The 24,816-nt window shown below is 39.3% G+C and overlaps 2 protein-coding genes across 6 annotated transcripts in view; both read right to left on the bottom strand.

Annotated features, from left to right (window-relative positions):
* LOC134812668 (uncharacterized) overlaps nucleotides 1–19,183 on the bottom strand; it is a 90,101-nt gene extending 70,918 nt beyond the window's left edge. The window contains exons 1-2 of the mRNA XM_063820178.1: nucleotides 19,048–19,183; nucleotides 18,800–18,914 (exon numbers count right to left, since the gene is read on the bottom strand). The gene's annotated coding sequence lies outside the window, so the exon portion shown is untranslated. The remainder of the gene's footprint in view (nucleotides 1–18,799; nucleotides 18,915–19,047) is intronic.
* Nucleotides 19,184–21,175: 1,992 nt separating this feature from the next.
* Nucleotides 21,176–24,816, bottom strand: part of LOC134812615 (tensin-1-like) — a 54,906-nt gene continuing 51,265 nt past the window's right edge. For all 5 annotated transcript variants that reach the window (XM_063820104.1, XM_063820111.1, XM_063820119.1 and 2 more), the window contains one exon: nucleotides 21,176–24,809. In XM_063820104.1, the coding sequence (XP_063676174.1) occupies nucleotides 21,903–24,809 (2,907 nt within the window). In that variant the 3' untranslated portion in view covers nucleotides 21,176–21,902. The remainder of the gene's footprint in view (nucleotides 24,810–24,816) is intronic.

Raw genomic sequence — 24,816 nt, 5'->3', positions numbered from 1 at the left:
CAAAAACCGAAAAACATTATGTTTTGGGTCGTGTCAGCCAGCAAGCTGCTTGCAGCGCCCCGTTTCAAATTACCTTATCAGACCTCATTAGCTATTTTGTCAAACGCAAGGAAAGATCTTGCTCCATACTATAAGCTCCCTCAATCTAACTCCCGCCTCAGTTTTAAACTAATTACAACACTACAAATCTATTACATTTATTGAGGTAAGATTAAGTTCCAATGTGTAACAGGTTCTCTTTCGAGTCCTGGATCACTCTTTTGGTAAGCCTTCCACCATGGAGGGCTCTAATGAAAACAACAAACTATAAAAACTACGACAACCACCTCAATCTGTTCCTTAAATCTGGTCCATCTCTGTCTTTGTATCGGCGATTTTAACTGCCACTCGGCAGCTATCATCAAACCAGCTTCATTCTCAACCTTTCTATCGTACCAAAACCGAAAACATTATGTTTTTGGGTCGTGTCAGCCAGCAAGCTGCTTGCAGCGCCCCGTTTCAAATTACCTTATCAGACCTCATTAGCTATTTTGTCAAACGCAAGGAAAGATCTTGCTCCATACTATAAGCTCCCTCAATCTAACTCCCGCCTCAGTTTTAAACTAATTACAACACTACAAATCTATTACATTTATTGAGGTAAGATTAAGTTCCAATGTGTAACAGGTTCTCTTTCGAGTCCTGGATCACTCTTTTGGTAAGCCTTCCACCATGGAGGGCTCTAATGAAAACAACAAACTATAAAAACTACGACAACCACCTCAATCTGTTCCTTAAATCTGGTCCATCTCTGTCTTTGTATCGGCGATTTTAACTGCCACTCGGCAGCTATCATCAAACCAGCTTCATTCTCAACCTTTCTATCGTACCAAAACCGAAAACATTATGTTTTTGGGTCGTGTCAGCCAGCAAGCTGCTTGCAGCGCCCCGTTTCAAATTACCTTATCAGACCTCATTAGCTATTTTGTCAAACGCAAGGAAAGATCTTGCTCCATACTATAAGCTCCCTCAATCTAACTCCCGCCTCAGTTTTAAACTAATTACAACACTACAAATCTATTACATTTATTGAGGTAAGATTAAGTTCCAATGTGTAACAGGTTCTCTTTCGAGTCCTGGATCACTCTTTTGGTAAGCCTTCCACCATGGAGGGCTCTAATGAAAACAACAAACTATAAAAACTACGACAACCACCTCAATCTGTTCCTTAAATCTGGTCCATCTCTGTCTTTGTATCGGCGATTTTAACTGCCACTCGGCAGCTATCATCAAACCAGCTTCATTCTCAACCTTTCTATCGTACCAAAACCGAAAACATTATGTTTTTGGGTCGTGTCAGCCAGCAAGCTGCTTGCAGCGCCCCGTTTCAAATTACCTTATCAGACCTCATTAGCTATTTTGTCAAACGCAAGGAAAGATCTTGCTCCATACTATAAGCTCCCTCAATCTAACTCCCGCCTCAGTTTTAAACTAATTACAACACTACAAATCTATTACATTTATTGAGGTAAGATTAAGTTCCAATGTGTAACAGGTTCTCTTTCGAGTCCTGGATCACTCTTTTGGTAAGCCTTCCACCATGGAGGGCTCTAATGAAAACAACAAACTATAAAAACTACGACAACCACCTCAATCTGTTCCTTAAATCTGGTCCATCTCTGTCTTTGTATCGGCGATTTTAACTGCCACTCGGCAGCTATCATCAAACCAGCTTCATTCTCAACCTTTCTATCGTACCAAAACCGAAAACATTATGTTTTTGGGTCGTGTCAGCCAGCAAGCTGCTTGCAGCGCCCCGTTTCAAATTACCTTATCAGACCTCATTAGCTATTTTGTCAAACGCAAGGAAAGATCTTGCTCCATACTATAAGCTCCCTCAATCTAACTCCCGCCTCAGTTTTAAACTAATTACAACACTACAAATCTATTACATTTATTGAGGTAAGATTAAGTTCCAATGTGTAACAGGTTCTCTTTCGAGTCCTGGATCACTCTTTTGGTAAGCCTTCCACCATGGAGGGCTCTAATGAAAACAACAAACTATAAAAACTACGACAACCACCTCAATCTGTTCCTTAAATCTGGTCCATCTCTGTCTTTGTATCGGCGATTTTAACTGCCACTCGGCAGCTATCATCAAACCAGCTTCATTCTCAACCTTTCTATCGTACCAAAACCGAAAACATTATGTTTTTGGGTCGTGTCAGCCAGCAAGCTGCTTGCAGCGCCCCGTTTCAAATTACCTTATCAGACCTCATTAGCTATTTTGTCAAACGCAAGGAAAGATCTTGCTTTTGCTTCAATCCTCCGCCCGTTTAAATTAAATCAACATTCATTTTGGGAGAAGTTCAATTAAGGTTCTCTTCATCTAAACTTTTTAACCCCCAATGGGGCTTATGAAAAAACAATTAAATCCAACCTCATCTTTTAACTGTCCTTTTTGGGGTTTAACCACAACTATATAACCACTATTTCCTTTTTCGTCCAAAACGCTTATGTTTTTTGCGCCAAAACGCTTCACCCTTTCTTACAAACAATATGTTTTGGGGCCAAGAGTCTGCCCACTTATTCATACCCGCCTTTTATTTCACCAAAATTTTCATTTTGGGTTTACCCCTCGGGTTTTTATTACACTTTTTATTCAATGAGGGTTAATAAAAAAACATTTTCGAAATCATTTGTTCCTTCTGGACTTTTGGGACCATTAAACTGCACCCATTCTAAACGTCATTTACCTTTTACTCCCGAAACATATTTGGTTTCCCCATCTAGCCCTTTTTTTTCAGTCAGCATTTGCACGCGGAAATTCTCACTATAGTTTTAACCCGAGTTTTAAATTTAACCTAAAATCTTCATTTTAATAATTAAACCAATTTAAATCTTTGAGTGATATCTTTGAAGCCTTACCGGGGGCCTCTATGAACCCAAAAACTTATAGAAAACTCAATTAAAATGCCCCTCCCCCAATGTCATTAGTTTGATCGGCGATTTTAACTCCTCGGCTGATCATCAACCAGCTTCATTCTCACCTTTCTATCGTACAAAACCGAAAAACATTATTTTTGGGTCCGTGTGCCAGAGCTGCTTCCCAGCCCCGTTTCAAATTACCTTATCAGACTCATTGCATTTTGCAAACGCAGCAAGATCTTGCTCCATACTATAAGCTCCCTCAATCTAACTCCCGCCTCAGTTTTAAACTAATTACAACACTACAAATCTATTACATTTATTGAGGTAAGATTAAGTTCCAATGTGTAACAGGTTCTCTTTCGAGTCCTGGATCACTCTTTTGGTAAGCCTTCCACCATGGAGGGCTCTAATGAAAACAACAAACTATAAAAACTACGACAACCACCTCAATCTGTTCCTTAAATCTGGTCCATCTCTGTCTTTGTATCGGCGATTTTAACTGCCACTCGGCAGCTATCATCAAACCAGCTTCATTCTCAACCTTTCTATCGTACCAAAACCGAAAACATTATGTTTTTGGGTCGTGTCAGCCAGCAAGCAGCTTGCAGCGCCCCGTTTCAAATTACCTTATCAGACCTCATTAGCTATTTTGTCAAACGCAAGGAAAGATCTTGCTCCATACTATAAGCTCCCTCAATCTACCTCCTCCGCCTCAGTTTTAAACTAATTTACAACACGACAAATCTATTACAAGTTTTTGAGGTTAGATTAAAGTTCCAATGTGTATCAGGTTCTCTTTCGAGTCCTGGATCACTCTTTTGTAAGCCTTCCACCATGGAGGGCTCTAGATGAAAACTACAAACTATAATAACTACGACAACCTCCTCAATCTGTTCCTTAAATCTGGTCCATCTCTGTCTTTGTATCGGCGATTTTAACTGCCACTCGCAGCTATCAGCAAACGAGCTTCATTCTCACCTTTCGATCGTACCAAAACCGAAAACATTGTTTTTGGGTCGGTGTCTGCCAGCAAGCTGCTTGCAGCGCCCCGTTTTCCAAATTACCTTATCTGACCTCATTACCCTATTTTGTAAAACGAAAGGGAAAAAGATCTTCCCTCCATACTATAAGCTCCCTCAATCTAACTCCCGCCTCAGTTTTAAACTAATTTAAACACTACAAATCTATTACATTTATTGAGGTAAGATTAAGTTCCAATGTGAAACAGGTTCTCTTTCGGTCCTGGTTCACTCTTTTGGGTAAGCCTTCCACCATGGGGGCTTTTAATGAAAAAAAACAAACTTAAAACTCGAAAAAACCCCTCAATTTTTCCCTAAATCTGGCCCCCTGTCTTTGTATCGGCGATTTTAACGCACTCGGCAGCTATCAAAAACAGTTCATCCAAACCCTTTCATCGTACAAAACCAAAAAATTATTTTTTTTGGGGCTTTGTCACCCGCAAGCGCTTGCAGCCCCCCGTTTAAAAATTCCCTTTATGACCCATTGTTTTTGTCAAAGCGGGAAAAGATTTGCTCCATACTATAAGCTCCCTCAATCTAACTCCCGCTCAGTTTTAAACTAATTAAAAACCCTACAAATTATTACTTTTTTGAGGTAAGATTAAGTTCCAATGTGTAAAGGTTTCTTTGGGTTTGGTCATTTCTTTGGAAAGCCTTCCCCATGAGGGCTCTAATGAAAAACAAACTATAAAAATCGAAAACCCCTCAATTTTCCTTAAATCTGGTCCATTTGTCTTTGTTCGGCGATTTTAACTGCCATCGGCGTTTCATCAAACCCAGCTTCATTCTAAATTTTCTATCGTCCCAAACCCCGAAAACATTATTTTTTTGGGTCGTGTCGCCAGAAGTGTTGCGCCCCCCGTTTCAAATTACTTTCAGACCTCATTAGTTTTTTTGTAAACGAAGGAAAGATTTGTCCATTTTAAAAGCCCCCTCAACTCCCGCCTCAGTTTTAAACTAATTAAACATAAATTTATTCATTTATTGGTAAGTTTAAATTTCCCATGTGTAAAGGTTCTCTTTCGAGTCTGGATACTTTTTTTTGCCTTCCCCCATGGGGGGCCCAAATGAAAACAACAAACTATAAAAACTACGAAAACCCCCTAAATTGTTCCCCTTAAAATTTTGGTCCCCTGTCTTTGTACGGCGATTTTAATGACTCGGCAGCACATCAAACCGTTCATTTCAACCTTTCTTCGTACCAAAACCGAAACATTTGTTTTTGGGTGGTCAGCGCAAGCTGTTGCGCCCCCCTTTTAAAAATTCTTTTCAGCCCCTCATTGCTATTTTGTCAACGAAGGGAAAAAGTTTTGTCCTTACTTAAGCCCCCTAATTAACCCCCGCCTCTTTTTAAAAATATTACAAACACTACAAATCATTACATTTATTGAGGTAAGATTAATTTCCCCCAAATGGGAAAACGGGTTTTCCTTTTCGGTCGGGATCCCTTTTTTTGGGGTAAGCCTTCCCCCATGGAGGGCTTTTTTTGAAAACAAAAAAACTAAAAAACTCGCCCAACCCCCTAAATCTTTTCCCTTAAAAAATCTGGTATCTCTGTTTTTGGTATCGGCGTTTTTTAAATTTCCCCACTCGGAGTTTTATCTTTAAACCAGCTTCATTCTCAACCTTTCTATCTTTTCCAAAAACGAAAAACATTAGGTTTTTGGGTGTGTCACCCAGAAAGTGTTGCAGCGCCGTTTCAAATTCCCTTATCAGCCTTTACAGTATTTTGAAAAGGGAAGGAAAGATCTTGTCCTTTAATTAAGCTCCCTCAATTAACTCCCGCCCATTTTTAAAACAAATTTAAACAACACTAAAAATCAAATTAAATTTTTTGAGGAAAGTTTAAATTTCCCCAAATGTGAAAACAGGTTCTCTTTGAGTCTGGTCACTCTTTGGGTAACCCTTTCCCCACCAGGGGGGGCTCAAGGGAAAAAAAACAAACTTTAAAAACTACGAAAAACCCCCTTAATTGTTTTTAAAAACTGGTCCTTCTCGGGTTTTGTTCGGCGTTTTTAAAACTCCCACTCGGCAGTTTCTTTAAAACCCAGCTTCTTTTCTAAACCCTTTTCTTTTCGTACAAAAACCGAAAACTTTTTTTTTGGGTGTGTCACCCAGCAAGCTGCTTGAAGCCCCCGTTTAAAATTCCCTTATAAAGACCTCATTAGTATTTTGCCCAAAACCCAAAAAGGGGGAAAGATTTTGGGCCCCATACTAAAAGGCCCCTCAATCTAACTCCCGCCTCATTTAAAAAAACTAATTACAACACACAAATCTATTCCCTTTTTTTGAGGTAGTTTAAAGGGCCCAAGGGGAAAAACAGGTTCTTTTTCGAGTCCTGGATCATTTCTTTGGTAACCCTTTTTCCCCCTTGGAGGGCTCTAAGGGAAAAAAAAACAAATTTTAAAAAAATTTACGAAAAAAACCCTCAATTTTTCCCTTAAAATCTGGTCCATCTTGTTTTTGGGTATCGGCGTTTTTTTTAAACTCCCCTCGGCAGCTATAAATCAAAAGCTTCTTTCTCAACCTTTCTATCTTTCCAAAAACCGAATCATTATTTTTTTGGGTCGTGTCAGCCAGAAAGTGTTGTGGGGCCCCCTTTTTAAATTCCCCTTTAAATTCCGACCTTTTTAGCTTTTTTTGTAAAACGCAAGGAAAAGTTTCTTGGCTCCATACTAAAAAGTTTCCCTCAATCTAACTCCCGCCCCCAGTTTTAAAAAAATTTTTAAAACACTAAAAAATTCTATTACATTTATTGGGGTAAGAAAATTTCCCAAGGTGTAAAGGTTCTCTTTCGAGCCCTGGATAAACTTTTTTTGGAAACCCTTTCCACCATGGGGTCTAATGAAAACAACAAACATAAAAACCCTTACGAAAACCACCTCAATTTTTCCCTTTAAAAATTGGTCCTTTTTGTTTTTGGGATCGGCGTTTTTAACTGCATCGGCAGCTATCAAAACCCGGGCTTAAATTCTAAACCCTTTTCTATCGTCCCAAAAACGAAAAAAATTTATTTTTTTTGGGCCCTGTCAGCCGGCAAGGCGGCGCGCCCCGTTTCTTTTTCCCCTTATCGGGCCCTTTTAAATTGTTTATTTTTTTTCAAACGAAAGGGAAAGATCTTGTTTCCAAAATATAAGCTCCTCAATTAACTCCCCCCTCTTTTTTAAAATTTAATTAAACACTAAAAAATCTTTTTAATTTTTATTGAGGAAGTTTAAGTTCCAATGTGAAAAGGTTCTCTTTCGAGCCCTGGTCATTTTTGGAAGCCTTCCCCCATGGAGGGCTTAATGAAAACCCCAAACAAAAAAAAAATTTCGACAACCCCTCAACTTTTCCCTTTAAAATTTTGGTCCATCTCTGTCTTTGTATCGGGGGTTTTTAAAACTGCCACTCGGCCGCTTTCATAACCAGTTTCCCTTTAAACCCTTTCTATGTCCCAAAACCCCCGAAAAAATTATGTTTTTGGGTGTGTCAGCCGGGGGGTTTGCTTGCAGCCCCCCTTTTTCAAATTCCTTATCAGACCTCTTTTTGCTTTTTTGGGTCAAACGAAAGGGAAAAGATCTTGCTCCATACTAAAAAGGGCCCCTAAAATCTAACTCCCGCCTAAATTTTTTAAACTAATTAAACCCCTACAAATCTATTACATTTTTGGGTTTAAAAATTAAGTTCCAATTTTGTAACGGGGTTTTCTTTCGAGTCCGGGTTCACTTTTTTGGGGAAACCCTTTCCACCAGGGGGGTTTCTAATGAAAACAACAAAACTTTTAAAAACTCGCCCCCACCTAAATTTGGTTCCAAAAATTGGCCCATCTCTGTCTTTGTATCGGGGGATTTTAACTCCCACTCGGCAGCTATCACCCAAACCAGTTCATTCTAAAATTTTTCTATCGAAACCAAAACCGAAAAACTTTATTTTTTTGGGTCGTTTTCAGCCAGCAAGCTGTTTGGCAGCGCCTTTTTAAAATTCCCTTATCGGGCCCTTCATTAGCTATTTTGTAAAAACGAAAGGGAAAGATTTGCTCCATACTAAAAGCCCCCTCAATCAAAACTCCCCCCTCTTTTTTAAAACTAATTACAACACTACAAATTTTTAAATTTTATTGAGGAAAGTTTAAAGTTCCAATGTGAAAACGGGTTTCTCTTTCAGTCCGGGGGATTTTTCTTTTTGGTAACCCTTACCATGGGGGGGGCTCAAAATGAAAAAAAAAAAACTATAAAAACTACGAAAAACCCCCTAATTTTTCCCTTTTTAAATTGGTCCATCTCTGTCTTTGTTTGGGGCGATTTTAACTGCCCTCGGCAGTTTCATAAAACCCCGTTTCTTTCTAAATTCCTTTCTATCGAAAAAAAACCCGAAAAAATTATTTTTTGGGGTCGTTTTAAGCCAGCAAGCTGTTTTGCGGCCCCGTTTAAATTCCCTTATCAAAACCTTTTAGCTTTTTTTTAAAACGAAAAGGAAAAGATCTTGCTCCTTTACTAAAAGGGTCCCTCAATTAACCCCCGCCTCAGTTTTAAAAAATTAAAACCACTACAAATCTTTTAAATTTTTTGAGGTAAGATTAATTCCCAAATTTTGGGAAACGGGTTCTCTTTGGGAGCCCGGGATCACTTTTGGGGAACCCTTTCCCACCATGGAGGGTTTTAAATGAAAAAAAATCAAATTTTTAAAAACTAGGGAAAACCCCCTAAATCTTTTCCCCTTAAATTGGTCCATCTCTGTCTTTGTATGGCGTTTTTTAACGGGCCACTCGGCAGTATAATCAAACCAGCTTCTTTCTAAACCCCTTTTTTATGTACCAAAACCGAAAACTTATTTTTTTTGGGTGGGTGTCACCCACAAGTGTTTCCCGGCCCCCCATTTCAAATTACCTTTTTCAGCTCATTAGTATTTTGTCAAACGAAAGGAAAAGATTTTTGCTCCTTACTTTTAAAGGTCCCTCAATCTAATCCGCCTCATTTTTTAAACTAATTAAAACCTACAAATCTATTACTTTTTATTGAGGAAAGGATTAAGTTCCAATGTGTAAAAAGGTTTTTCTTTCGGTCCTGGATCACTTTTTGGTAAGCCTTCCACCTGGAGGGCTTAATAAAAAACAACAAATATAAAAAAAAGAAAACCCACCTCAATTTTTCCCCTTAAATCTGGTCCATCCTGTTTTTTGGGACGGCGATTTTAAAACTGCCTCGGCAGCTACCCAAAAAACCAGCTTCATTCTCAACCTTTTTTTGTCCCAAAAACCCGAAAACATTATGTTTTTGGGTGTGTCACCCGGGAAAGCTGTTGCGCCCCCCTTTTCAAATTCCCTTTTATCAGACCTCATTGGGCATTTTGTCAAACGAGGAAAGATCTTGCTCCTTTTATATAACTCCCCTAATCTACCCCCCCCCTCAGTTTTTAAATTTAATTAACCTAAAAATTTTTTTAAACATTTTTTGGGGTTTAGATTAAGTTCCAATGTTTTAACAGGTTCCTTTCGAAGTCCTGGATCACTTTTTTGGGGAATTTTTCCCACCATGGAGGGTTTCTAATGAAAAACAAAAAAACTATAAAAACTACGAAAACCCCCCAAATTCTTTTCCCTTTAAATTGGTCCATTTTGTCTTTGTATCGGCGTTTTAACTCCCCATCGGCAGTTTCATCAACCGTTTCCCTTTCTAAACCCTTTCTATCGTCCAAAAAGGGAAAACATTTTTTTTTTTGGGTCGTGTCAGCCAGCAAGCTGCTTCCCGGCCCCCCGTTTAAATTTTTCCTTATCGGGCCCTCTTTTAGCTTTTTTGGTAAAAACGCAAGGAAAGTTTTTGCCCCTACAAATAAGCCCCCTCAATCAAACCCCGCCTCAGTTTTAAACTAATTACAACACTAAAATTTATTACAGTTATTGAGGTAAGATTAATTTTCCAATGTTTTAACGGGTTTCTCTTTCGAGCCCGGGACCCCTTTTTTGGGTAACCCTTTTCCCCAGGGAGGGCTCTTTTGAAAAACAACAAACTAAAAAAACTAGGGACAACCCCTAAATTTTTTCCCTTAAAAATCTGGCCCATTCTTTTTTTGATCGGCGATTTTAACTCCCCTGGCGCTATCATCAAACCAGCTTCATTTCAACCTTTTATCTTTCCAAAAACGAAAACATTATTTTTTTTGGGGTGTGTCAGCCAGCAAGCTGCTTGCAGCGCCCCGTTTCAAATTTCCCTTTATCAGCCTCATTAGCTATTTTGTAAAACAAGGGAAAAGATTTCCCTCATACTATAAGCCCCCTCAATTTTAAACTCCGCCTCATTTTTAAACAAATTTAAACACTACAAATTTATTACTTTTTATTGAGGAAAGATTAATTTTCCAAGTGTAACGGGTTCTCTTTCGAGTCCGGACCCACTTTTTTGGGTTTAAGTTCCCACCAGGGAGGGCTAATGGAAACAACAAACTTTTAAAATACTCCCGACAACCACTCAATCTTTTCCCTTAAATTGGCCATCTCTGTTTTTTGTATCGGCGTTTTTAAACTCCCACCGGCGCTATCATCAAACCGGGTTCATTCTAAACCTTTCAAATCGAAACCAAAACCAAAAACTTTTATTTTTTTGGGGGTCGTGTCAGCCACAAGCTGCTTCCCAGGGGCCCCGTTTAAAAATTCCCTTTTATAAAACCTCATTACGAATTTTGAAAAACGAAAGGGAAAAGGTCGGGTCCTACTTTTGGGCCCCTAATCTAATCCCGCCTCAGTTTTAAACTAATTAAACACTACAAATCAAACCATTTTAAGGGAGATTAATTTCCCAAATTTGGTAAAAGGTTTCTTTTTCGAGTTGGATCATTTTTGGTAAGCCTGCCCTTGGGGGCCTAATAAAAAACAACAAACTAAAAACTACGACAACCCCTTTCTTTTTTCCAAAATCTGGTCCATCTTTTTGTATCGGCGATTTTAACTGCCATCGGCGCGGATCTTTTCCCGCTTCATTCTCAACCGTTCTTTGGGTAAAAAACCGAAAAAATTTGTTTTTGGGTGGGGGGTCAGCCAGCAAGCTGGGGCAGCCCCCCGTTTCAAATTACCTTTCAGACCCATTAGCTTTTTGCAAACGCAAGGAAAAAATCTTGCCCTACTAAAAGCTCCCCCAATTTCTAACTCCCGCCCCATTTTTAAAACTAATTACAACACTAAAAATTTTTCATTTATTGAGGTAAGTTTAAAATTCCCCAAGGGGGAAAGGTTCTCTTTCGGGCCTGGATCACTCTTTTGGTTAACCCTTCCCCCATGGAGGGTTTTAATGAAAAAAAAAACTAAAAAAATGGGAAAAACCCACCTAAACTTTTCCCTTTTAAACGGGCCCCATCTCGGTTTTTGGTATCGGTTTTTTTAAAACTGCCCCCGGGGCAGCATCATCAAACCAGCTTCATTTAAACCCTTTCTATCGTCCCAAAAAAACCAAAAACTTTTGGGGTTTTTGGGTGGGGTCAGCCAGCAAGGGTTTTGGCAGCCCCCCCGTTAAAAAACCCTTTTTCAGCCCTCATTAGCATTTTGTCAAACGAAAGGAAAGATTTTGCTCCTTTATTTAAGCCCCCTTCAACAAAACTCCCCCTCATTTTTTTAAATAATTCAACACTAAAAAATCTATTACTTTTTATTGGGGTTTGGGTTAAATTTTCCCAATGTTTTCCCGGTTTCCCTTTTGGTCTGGATCACTTTTTTGGTAAGTTTCCACCATGGGGGCTCTATGAAAACAAAAAAACTATAAAAACTACGCAACCACCCAATCTGTTCTTAAAATTCTGGTCCCTCTGTTTTTATCGGCGATTTTAACTGCCATCGGCGCTATCATCAAACCAGCTTCATTCTCAACCTTTCTATCGAACCAAAAACCGAAAATTAGGTTTTTTGGGTGTGTCGCGCAAGTGCTTGCAGCGCCCCGTTTCAAATTACCTTATCAGACCTCATTAGCTATTTTGTCAAACGAAAGGGGGAAAGATCTTGCTCCAATACTATAAGCTCCTCAATCTAACTCCCGCCTCAGTTTTAAACTAATTACAACACTACAAATCTATTACATTTATTGAGGTAAAGATTAAGTTCCAATGTGTAACAGGTTCTCTTTCGAGTCCTGGATCACTCTTTTGGTAAGCCTTCCCCCTTTGGAGGGCTCTAATGAAAAACAACAAACTAAAAAAAAACTACGACAACCACCTCAATTGTTCCTTAAATTGGGGTCCATCTCTGTTTTGTATCGGCGATTTTAACTGCATCGGCAGCTTCATCAAACCAGCTTCATTCTCAACCTTTCTATCGTACCAAAACCGAAAAAACATTATTTTTTTTGGGTTTTGGTCAGCCAGCAAGCTGTTGCAGCGCCCGTTTCAAATTACCTTTCAGACCTCATTAGTATTTTGTCAAAACGCAAGGAAAAGATCTTGCTCCTTTACTTTAGCTCCCTAATCTAACTCCCGCCTCAGTTTTTTAAACTAATTACAACACTACAAATCTATTACATTTATTGAGGTAAGATTAAGTTCCAATGGAAAAACGGTTCTCTTTCAGTCCTGGTCACTCTTTTGGTAAGCCTTCCCCCAGGAGGGCTCAATGAAAACAAACAAAAAAAAACTCGCAACCACCTAAATTCTTTTCCCTTTTTTTTGGTCCATCTCGTTTTTGTTCCCCCGGGGGGTTTTTTAACTCCCACTCGGCGCTTATCAAACCAGTTCATTCTAACCTTTTATGTCCAAAACCCGAAAAATTATGTTTTTGGGTCGTGTAGCCAGAAGTGTTTGCAGCGCCCGTTTCAAATCCTTATCAGCCCTCTTTAGCTATTTTGTCAAACCCCAAAGGAAGATCTTGTCCATTTTTAAGCCCCCTCAATCAAACTCCGCCTCATTTTTTAAAAATTTTAACACTACAAATTATTACTTTTTTATTTGGTAAGTTTTTTTCCAATGTGAAAGGTTCTCTTTCGGCCCTGGATCACTCTTTTGGTAAGCCTTCCACCAGGAGGGCTTAATGAAAACAACAAACTTAAAAATTCGACAACCACCCAATCTGTTCCTTTTAAATTGGTCCATTTTTTTCTTTTATCGGGGGATTTTAAAACTCCCACTCGGCAGCTATCATAAAACCCAGTTTTCATTCTCAACCTTTTCTTCGTCCCAAAACCCGAAAAAACATTATTTTTTTGGGTGTGTCAGCCAGCAAGCTGCTTGCAGCGCCCCCGTTTAAATACCTTATCAGATCTTTTCCCCTTTTTTTGTCAAAGAAGGAAAAACGATCTTCATCAAACCAGCTTCTTTCTCAAACCTTTTTCTATCGTACAAAAAACCGAATAAATACAATTATGTTTTTGGGTCGTATCAGCCTGCAAGCTTGCTTGCAGCGCCCGTTTCAAAATTACCTTATCAGGGACCTCATTAGCTATTTTGTCAAAACGAAGGAAAGAATCTTGCTCCATACTATAAGCTCCCTCAATCTTAACTCCCGCCTCAAGTTTTAAAACTAATTACACACTACATAAATCTATTACAATTTATTGAGTGGTAAGATTAAGTTCCAATGTGTAACAGGTTCTCTTTCGAGTCTGGAATCACTCTTTTGGTAAGCCTTCCACCATGGAGGGCTATAATGAAAACATACAAACTATTAAAAACTTACGACAACCACTTCAATCTGTTTCCTTAAATTGGTCACTCTGTCTTTGTATCGGAGATTTTAACTGCCACTCGGGCTGCTATATCAAAACCAGCTTCATTCTCAACCTTTCTATCGTACCAAAAACCGAAAAACTTATGTTTTATTGGGTCGTGTCAGCCCCAGCAAAGCTTGCTTGCAGGCGACCCGTTTCAAATTACCTTATCGACCTCATTAGCTTATTTTGTCAAACGCAAGGAAAGATCTTGCTCCATACTATAAGCTCCCTCAATCTAAACCAGCCTCAGTTTTTAAAACTAATTAAACACTACAAATTCTATTACATTTATTGAGGTAAGATTTAAGTTCCAATGTGTAAACAGGTTCTCTTTCGAGTCCTGGATCACTCTTTTTTGGTAGCCTCTCCACCATGGAGGGCTCTATGAAAAACAACAACTATTTAAAAAAACTACGACAGCCACCTCAATCTGTTCCTTAAATCTGGTCCCATCTCTGTCTTTTTGTATCGGCGAATTTTACTGCACTCGGCCAGCTATCATCAAACCTGCTTTCATTTCTCAACCTTTCTATCGTACAAAACCGAAAAACCATTTGTTTTTTGGGTCGTTTTGTCAGCCAGCAAAGCTGTTGCAGCGCCCCGTTTCAAAAATTAACCTTATCAGACTCATTAGCTATTTTTGTCAAAACGCAAGGAAAGATTCTTGCTCCCATGATATAAGCTCTTCAATCTTAACTCCCGCCTCAGTTTTTAAACTAATTACAAACACTAAAATCTATTACATTTATTGAGGTTAAGATAAGTTCCTATGTTGTAACAGGTTCTCTTTCGAGTCCTGGATCCACTCTTTTGGTAAAAAAAAGGGGGGGGCACCTTCCACCTTGGAGGGCTCTAATGAAAACAACTAAACTATAAAAAAAAACTACGACAAACCACCTCAATCTGTTACTTAAATCTGCGGTTCCATCTCTGTCTTTGTATGGCGATTTAAAACTTGCCACTCGCTGCTATCATAAACCAGCCTTCATTCTCAACCTTTCTATCGTACCAAAAACGAAAACATTAAGTTTTTTGGGTGTGTCAGCCAGCAAGCTGCTTGCAAGGGCGCCCCGTTTTTCAATTACCTTATCAGACCTCATTAGCTATTTTGTTCATACGCAAGGAAAGAGCTTGCTCCTTACTATAAAGCTCCCTCAATCTAACTCCCCGCATCAGTTTTAAAACTAATTTACAACAATACTAAGCTATTACATTTATTGAAGTAAGATTAAGTTCCAAATGTGTAAACAGGTTTCTCTTTCAGTCCTGGATTCACTCTTTGGTAAGCCTTCCACCATGGAGGGCTCTAATGAAAACAAACAAAACTATAAAAAAACTTACGACAACCACCTCAAAATCTGTTCCTTAAATCTGGTCCATCTCTGGTCTTTGTAATCCGGCGAATTTTAAAACTGCCCACTCGGCAGCTATCACTCAACCAGCTTCATTCTCAAACCTTTCGATGTACCAAAAACGAAAACATTTAATGTTTGTGGGTTCGTGTCAGCCAGCAAAGCTGCTTTTGCAGCGCACCGTTTCATATTATTATCAGAAAACCTCATTAAGCATATTTTGTTTCAAACGCAATGGAAAGATCTTGCTCCATACTATAAGCTCCCTCAATCTAACTCCCGCCTCAGTTTTTAACTAATTACAACCCACTTTACAAATCTATTACATTTATTGAGGTAAGATTAAGTTCCTATGTGTAAACAGGTTCTCTTTCGAGGTCCTGGATCACTCTTTTGGAAAGCCTTTCCACCATGGGAGGGCTTAATGAAAACAACAAACTATAAAAACTAGACAACCACCTCAAATATGTTCCTTAAAATCTGGGTCCATCTCTGTTTTGTATCGGCGATTTTAACTTGCCATACGGCATCTATCTCAAAACCAGCCTTTCTTTCTTACAAAACCTTTCTATATGTACCCAAAAAACCGAAAAAATCATTATGTTTTTGGAGTCGTGTCAGCCAGCAGCAAGCTGCTTGCTGCGCCCCGTTTCAAATTACCTTATCAGACCTTCAATAGCTATTTTGTCAAACGCAGGAATGATTCTTGCTCCTACTTATAGGTACCTCAACTAACTTCCCCGCCTCAGTTTTTAAATCTATTACAACACTACAAATCTATTACATTTATTGAGGTAAGATTAAGTTCCAATGTGTAACAGGTTCTCCTTTCGAGTTCCTTGGATCACTCTTTTGGTAGCCTTCCACCATGGAGGGCTCCTATGAAAACAAACAAAACTATAAAAACTTTACCGACAACCACTCAATCTGTTTCATTAAATCTGGGTCATCTTCTGGGTCTTTGTATCGTCGATATAACTGCCACTCGGCATGCTTTCATCAAACCAGCTTCATTCTCAACCTTTCTATCGTACCAATACCGAAAACATTATGTTTTTGGGTCGTGTCAGCCAGCAAGCTGCTCTTGCAGCGCCCCGTTTCTAAATTACCTTATCAGAACCGCATTAAGCTTTTTTGTCAAATCGCAAGGAAAGATCTTGCTCCATTACATAAAGCTCCCTCATCTAACTTCCCCGGCCTCAGTTTTTTAAACTAATTACAACACACAAATCTATTTACATTTATTGAGGTAAGATTAAGTTCCATGTGTAACAGTTCTCTTTCGAGTCTGGATCACTCTTTGGTAAGCAATACCACCATGGAGGGCTCTAATGGAAAACAACAAAACTATAAAAAAACTAACGACAACCACCTCAATCTGTTCCTTAATTCTGGTCATCTCTGTCTTTGTATCGGCGATTTTTTTTAAACTGCCACTCGGCAGCTATTCATTAAACCAGCTTCATTTCAACCTTTCTATCGTACCAAAAACCGATAAAATAAAAAAATACATTTATGTTTTATGGGTTCGTGTCAGGCCAGCAAGCTGCTTGCCAGGCGCCCCGTTTCAAATTACCTTATCAGACCTCATTAGCTATTTTGTCTCAACGCAAGGGAAAGGATCCTTGCTCCATACTATAAGTCCCTCAAATCCTAACTCCGCCTCAGTTTTTAAATTAATTACAACAACTACAAATCTATTACATTTATTGAGGTAAGATTAGTTCCAATGTGTAACAGGTTCTCTTTCGAGTCCTGGATCATCTTTTGGTAACCTTCCACCATAGGAGGGGCTCTAATGAAACTAACAAACTATAAAAAACTCCGACAACCCACCTCATCTGGTTCACTTATAATCTGGTCCATCCTCTGTTCTTTGTATCGGGCGATTTTAACTTGCCACTCGGCAGCTATCAATCAAACAGCTTCATCTCAACTTTCTATCGTACCCAAAACCGAAAACATTATGTTTTTGGGTCGTGTCAGAACAGAAAGCTGCTTTGCAGCTGCCCCCGTTTCAAAATTACCTTATCAGACCTATTAGCTATTTTGTCATCAAAAACGAAGGAAGATCTTGCTCCATACTATAAGGTCCCTCAATTAACTCCCGCCCTCAGTTTAACTAATTTACCGAAAAAACACTACAAATATCTATTACATTTATCCGAGGTAAGATTTAGTTCCAATGTGTAACAGTTCTCTTCGAGTTCCTGGATCACTCTTTTTGGTAAGCTCTTACACCATGGAGGGCTCTTAATGAAAATAACAAAAAACTATAAAAACTACGACAACCACTCATCTGTTCCTTAATATTCTGAGTCCATCTCTGTCTTGGTATCGGCGATTTAACTGCATCGGCGATATCATCAAAACCAGCTTCATTCTCTAACCTTTCTATCGTTACCAAAACGAAAAAAATTATGTTTTTGGGTCAGTGTCAGCCAGCAAGCTGCTTGCAGCGCCCCGTTTCAAATTACCTTATAAGGACCTCATTAGCTATTTTTGTCAAACGCAAGGAAAGATCTTGCTCCATTACTTTAAGCTCCTAATCTAACTCCGCCTCAGTTTTTAAAACTATTACAACACTACAAAATCTATTACATTTATTGAGGTAAGATTAAGTTCCAATGGTGTAACAGGTTCTCTTTCGAGTCCTGGGATCACTCTTTTGGTAAGCTTCCCCACCATGGAGGGCTCTAATGAAAAACAACAAACTATAAAAACTACGACAACCACCTCAATCTGTTCCTTAAATCTGGTCCATCTCTGTCTTTGTATCGGCGATTTTAACTGCCACTCGGCAGCTATCATCAAACCAGCTTCATTCTCAACCTTTCTATCGTACCAAAACCGAAAACATTATGTTTTTGGGTCGTGTCAGCCAGCAAGCTGCTTGCAGCGCCCCGTTTCAAATTACCTTATCAGACCTCATTAGCTATTTTGTCAAACGCAAGGAAAGATCTTGCTCCATACTATAAGCTCCCTCAATCTAACTCCCGCCTCAGTTTTAAACTAATTACAACACTACAAATCTATTACATTTATTGAGGTAAGATTAAGTTCCAATGTGTAACAGGTTCTCTTTCGAGTCCTGGATCACTCTTTTGGTAAGCCTTCCACCATGGAGGGCTCTAATGAAAACAACAAACTATAAAAACTACGACAACCACCTCAATCTGTTCCTTAAATCTGGTCCATCTCTGTCTTTGTATCGGCGATTTTAACTGCCACTCGGCAGCTATCATCAAACCAGCTTCATTCTCAACCTTTCTATCGTACCAAAACCGAAAACATTATGTTTTTGGGTCGTGTCAGCCAGCAAGCTGCTTGCAGCGCCCCGTTTCAAATTACCTTATCAGACCTCATTAGCTATTTTGTCAAACGCAAGGAAAGATCTTGCTCCATACTATAAGCTCCCTCAATCTAACTCCCGCCTCAGTTTTAAACTAATTACAACACTACAAATCTATTACATTTATTGAGGTAAGATTAAGTTCCAATGTGTAACAGGTTCTCTTTCGAGTCCTGGATCACTCTTTTGGTAAGCCTTCCACCATGGAGGGCTCTAATGAAAACAACAAACTATAAAAACTACGACAACCACCTCAATCTGTTCCTTAAATCTGGTCCATCTCTGTCTTTGTATCGGCGTCTTCGTGTCGCCGTTTAGTGAGCCGTAACGGACGGAGCCGTTGTATCTTTGCTTCATATAAATCTATCTTTCAAAAAAATTTGGTTGTGTTTCATTGTTGGTGTCTGGTGTATCAAGAATTTTAAATATTAGAAGTAATTTAAGTGCGCGTTTATTAAAGGCTATAGTACATACATACAGTTATTTAACTCTGGTATGTTGTACCTTGTCTAGTGTCATCAGAAGTACTTCACATTGTTCCTTAGTTGTATTAGGAAGTTTTGGAACTCCATGTCTAATCCTCCTTCTGCTCAGAACCTCCTTGTTGTCTTGCGAGTTCCTTGAAATTTGAGCAATTATTGATGTGATCTGTGGAGATCGAGTTAGGATGGGATAAGAAGCGTCCGTAAATAGTTACCTATAAAAATGTTTAAGTAAAGGAACTGTAAACCATATTGAGTTGAAAACAATACCTGTCTTTGGATAATCAGCTCACCACTGTATTGCAGTGAAGCAAACAATCACATTCCTGTGTCTCGACGGAAAACTTCAGCGACTCAAAATCCATGGTCATTAATACTATTCTACATTAACCTATTTAATTGTTATTATTATTGCCAATAAGTGTTGCTCTTTTATTTTCAATTTGCTACGCTCTTAAATTTTTGCTAAAGTTGACCGGTGATATCATTATCTGTACCAAGGCCAGTCCAGAAACTCTTGGTGGTAATGCGGTAAACTCAACTTAAAATAGTACCCTCGGACACAACATCAGGACGGAAACTACAGAGCAAAATGCGCTCTACTGTCTACTGGTTCCAGAGTAGAGTAATATAGAGAAGAAAGCAAATAATATAAGAGAATAGTGAGAATATATAGAGATAATCCCGAATGAGATGGTTTTGTAAGGTCAAATTAATTAATTTCAATCCATCATTAAAAGTTTTGAAGTCTCTCACTGTGGAATTGATAAAATGTTGGTCAAGTCTTTAAACACATCAGTTAGTTACTTAAAAGTTTTAAGGACTGAACCGAGTTACCACCAGCAAGCAAAAATGTTACTGGAATGTTAATGATGACTTTAATAACTCAGCTAGGGGTGTGCTAATTACAGCTTGACTCTCCCTGTAAATTATAACTGTCATGTCAGCTTAAATGTATTAAAAACTTCTTAGGTTTGAGAATCAGTGACCAATGTTGAGTTACTTATGTTAAGTAAATGTCATCTACGGTAATTTACTTTTACTACTGCAACTATTAGAGTCAAATTTATAGCGCAGGTATGTAGCGGTATTTTACAAATCTCACTTGTTTGTTGACAGCTGTAATAATAGTTTCTAGTTATCTAACCTTGAGCCACACCCGCATAGTGGAGTCATATTAATAAGTAAAACGTGATTTTTGCAAAGACACAAAATTCCTATTTTCGGCATGTGTTAATATACCCAATATGGATAATAAACTCCAGAGCTAATAAACCTTGACCGGATGTTCTAGGAAGCATCATCAAATGTAGATAAACATAAATTCAACTCCGAACATTGCTAAAAAATGCAGCACGGGTATGCAGGTTTATCAACCGCATTCAAAACATTGAAAGGTATGTACCTGTTTCGTTAACTTGCTTATCATACAAAATTAGCAGTTGTTAGACTTCCCTTCCTCGTAGACATGTTGATAACTGAATCAATAAATTTCATCTCGACGAATTTATCTTCATGGGGCAAGATAGTGTTCGCGATCGACAACTGGGTGAAACTTTTCAAATCAGTGTCATGGCACTGCAAAGAAGACTGCGGCTCACATGTACGTTTATGAATATTATTGTTAATTCTGGACTGTTTCAATTCAGCAATTACATTTTTACAATGCGCTAAACTTATCTCTTTTAAGTGGTCTGGTCTAGTTTTCGCAAAAAGCTCGCGGCCCAAACTGACCTCGAAGAAACTGTAAAAATTAAGTTAGGGATTTAACTTCGACTACTAGTATAGCACAGTATTATAGACCCCGAGGATATCTGGGAGAGGACACATGCAATGCACTAATAAATAATAAATAATGCGTGTGCGCGAAATTAAGGGTACTTTCTATAAACAAAGAACAATGCGCCGGACGTCTTTTTAAAATGAAAATATGACCACAATAGATAAGAACAGCTAGAAGATGGTGGGTATAAATGTTCATTAAAATGGCATAATGAAGTCATATGATGATGCCTATTGTTCACACAATTTCTAGACGAGTAGACTATTTTGATGATGCAGTACAGAAGTGATAAAATTGTACTTACGTTAATTTCAATGTACGCGGAGTCTCATTATTTATGTTAATGAATTGGTGAGAAATCAGGAATAATTTAAATCCTGTGGCAGGAAGCTCATATTGCGCCACAATAGATTGTCAAGGTGCAGTGCTCTATCAAATCTTATCGACTGTTGAAAAAAATATATTACCAACTTCAGTTAACAGTGAGGTGCCTACTTCAGTGAGTGCGAGTATTTTATAATCTGAAAGCTTAGAATTTTATAAATTTGCTCATTCAATTTACTTACTTATCATGATAGTGTAAATTTAGAATAAAGACAATTTAAAAACTCCTGGTTATTTCACCTCAGTGTTGAAGAATACTCGGGCGGGTAAATTTAAAACGGATGTGGTTTAACAAGGTTACAGGCAAGTACAGACTGCACAAACGGAGATATAGCATCAGTAATTGGATTTGGTCGTTAAGTACACACAGTACTTGTCGTTAAAATATTAGCGATACATAGATACTTCAAGTTCAGGCATTTAGTTTGAATTTGTGACCACTAATTAGTAATTTCATGTATTTCAAAGAATGTGGCTGCTGAGAGAGGTAGAAGTCCCTCACCGAATTCAGATTTAAAAACGATTTAATAAATTATATAACTGGATAAAATGCGGTAGTGTTTTATACATCCAAAAGGTAATAATAGAAACATGAGCAGTGTTCAATGGAATCTGCTTCAGCTACTGAGTCAATCACATAATAATTTCTATCAAAATATTTAATTCAATTCTAATATAAAACATAAATGTAATCGACAAGGGTGGCGCTACGGCAGTGTTAAGTCATATGCCCCAATGCATAATGAATAACGTTAAAACACATCATCATCTTAATCTCATAAGAATCAAGAATTTAACAGAATTTAAAACACATGAAAAATAATCTAAAATCAGATCATGTGAATCAGTTTATATTACACCCCAAATGTATCTATACAAATAAAAAGAGAAGGAACATCATAATCCGTAATACTAGGAATTTTTCAAATCGGTTGTAACAACCATTAAAAACGCGTATTCACACCAAATACGATCTAAACTTGTTGATAGTTTTAGTGATGAAGATGCCCTTATCCTCGTACTCCGCTAAAGCTATGTAAATGATCTCACTATCCTTATCTCGGTGAATCAAACCGAAGGTGCTGGCTGTTTTCGTACTGTACGTGTTCGGTAGAGATACGATTTGTTCGCGGGACCCGATCTCACAGTTTTTGATTTGTTTGTACGGGATGCTGTACACGTCGAATAGAACACAGTCCGGGTCAGTGAGAGTGATGCCGTGTTTTGTGACGGACATGGAGATAAGACGCACATCCTCCACGTCCAGCTGAGAGATGGTCTCGTTCAGCAGGGTCTTAACATTGTCCTCCTCGAAACTATCCAGAGGGAGGTATCTAATACACCTCTTCTCGAGGATAAACACGGGGAAGTTAACGTTACGCAGCAACATGGGGACTACTTTCTCAATGCGGTCCGCGTATGGCTGTGTCGGTACACAAAGAGGGTGAGGCAGTCCTCCTGTGTGATTTGTGAAGTGCTCTACTAGGTCCTCTAGAGTAAGGAAGTCCACGTCGTTGTAACCGTTGATAAAGAGATTGCGGTTATCTTTCCTCAAGATAAGGAAATTGCTGACTTTGTGAGACCCGGGGTGGAGATCGAATTTTTCGTGTGTTTGCCCGTCGTCCAGCCTGATCGTCAGTCCGAAAGAATTGGGTTTAGTTTGACTGGTCCTAATGATGAAAGCACCAGGACATTGTGAAACGAGGGTGGCTTGCGATTCCTGCCGAGAGATATCCGGCCTGAACCAAATGGTCTTCGTTTGCTGAATTATCATCCTCTTTTGTGCTCTCTCCCAGTTCTGTAAACTGAACTCTACTGAGTCTGGATCAGATGTTTGTCTGGTGTCGAACTCCATGGAAACCTTATTACTGCTCGGGAGATGGTCCATGCTTTTGGAGAGTGATCCCAATCTGCGAGGTGGCACAGCCAAGTTGTCGTCAGAATCACAATACATCTCTTGAGAAAGAGTAGCGTTGGTGGTAGGTCCAAACCCTGGCCCTGGTGCTGCTTTGTCTCCTCGTGGAGGTAAGGGTGGCGGGGAGAGGAATGATCCAGAACTTTCCGAACTTGATCTGGAGTTGGTTCCAAAACTATCTGTTCGGTTCTTATACGGCACATATTGTTTCTTTCCAGACTTGTCCTTCTTTATGGACTCCTTCCGTCTCAAATATGGTATGTATGTGGATTTGCGATCTCCCTTGCCTTTTTCCTTCTCGGTGTTATCAACAGTATTCTCTGAGTTTAACTCCAAAGATTTAGTTTTCCTTTCCACGGTTGTGTGTTTGTTTCTGTCTCTGTCCATATGAGCAGATCGACGATTCTGGCAGCCCTCTGCAGGTTCTGAAGCGGAAGCAGCTAGCTTGCTCTTACAAGGGCGCTCTAGAGACTTGTCCTTGAAAACAGCATCAGGTGGCGACATGGTTCCGGGTGGAGTTTTCAGATCTATCAGAGCATCGTCTATTTCCTCATCTTCTTCGTCAAATTTAACCCAGTTTACGAAGTTGTTATTCTCATCTTCCTTTTCAAAGTTATTAGTTTCATCTTCCCTCTCAAAGTGTTCCACAAGGTTTCTGACAGGGGTTGCTATTTCAAATGAAAGATAATCAACTTCTTCCTTGCTCTCAACAAGGTAGCTAGTGAGGATGTTAGCATTTTCTGGTGGAGGTGGTCGAGCTCCACTTCTTGGAGGTAATGCTGGACGAGCTGTGTTATCCAGGATCATTTCTCTACTCTTCGGGCGAGCTTCTTTGCTCTTAGGGAGAGAATTGTCTCTTTTGGGGAGAGAATTGTCCCTATTTGGGACAGAATTTTCTCTGCTTGGGAGGGAATTATCTCTTCTAGGAAGAGGCTTCTCTCTGCTTCTATTGAGAGAGCAGTCCCTGCTCCTATTCAAGGAGCAATCTCTGCCTCTAGGAGAAATATCCTTATTCTTGCCCTTAGGTGGTAGAGGGGGTGGAGCTCCAGCAGGGGGACTCTCACCTTTTCCACTGTCTTGATCAGAAGAAGGAGGAGGAGAGGGGGAGAATGGGAGAAGAGGTGATATCAGCTTGTAATCATCATGTAGCTGCAAAATGCCATCTACTAACTCATTCTGAAGAGATTCACTCAACGGGTTGTCAGTGAAGAAGGAGGAAAAGTCAGCGTAGTCAAAGCTCATGAGGGAAATGTCCTGAGTCAGCTGCTCCAACTCTTGAGCCTCTTTCTGATCAGTAATGAGAGAATGATGGGCAGAACTGTCTAAAGTATCTGTCACCACACTGGCACGAGGCTTGAAGATAACCTGGAGCACCCCATCATCTGGGAATCTGTCGTCTCTGCAGGCGATATCGATATCTTTCTTCCTGAACACCATACTGTAATCCTTCTTCACAAAGGCTGTGTGGAACTGAACACGCAGAATGCAAGTTTGTCCGGTTTTACCGATGTGAAAAGCTTTGATCATAACATCAGACTGAAGTTTGAGATTGTCAAAGTTGATATACACGTGTTCTCTGTCTGGAGTTACTCCGTACACTTTAGTAGTGTGAACTAATCTCAGTCCCTCATAAACACAGAAACAGATCTTGGCGCCATGTTTACCGTCTATCTGAGGACAGCCAAACAGAATAAGAGTGTTTAAAATTAGCTGTCTGTTCTCAAGTTGGATTTCATTCTTAAGAATAGAACTGAAGTAATGCACCATACGGCGCTGTGAAGGCTGGGTTACGCCCCCTAGTGACTCTTCATAGAACCGTTTGTCTGCGAACTTGCCCAGGGCCTCTTCAGGAGTAAGGTTTCTGTTACTGAACTGAATGTATGCAGCTATGGCGACCCCTGTGCGTCCCTTGCCACCTTTACAGTGACACACTATGACGTGGTCAGGATCCTGAAAA

This window comes from Bolinopsis microptera, chromosome 1 (genome assembly GCF_026151205.1).
Source record: "Bolinopsis microptera isolate Bmic1 chromosome 1, MBARI_Bmic_1.0, whole genome shotgun sequence".
Lineage (NCBI taxonomy): Eukaryota > Metazoa > Ctenophora > Tentaculata > Lobata > Bolinopsidae > Bolinopsis > Bolinopsis microptera.
Note: the sequence above shows the minus strand (reverse complement) of the source record. Positions and strands in the feature narration are given on the sequence as shown.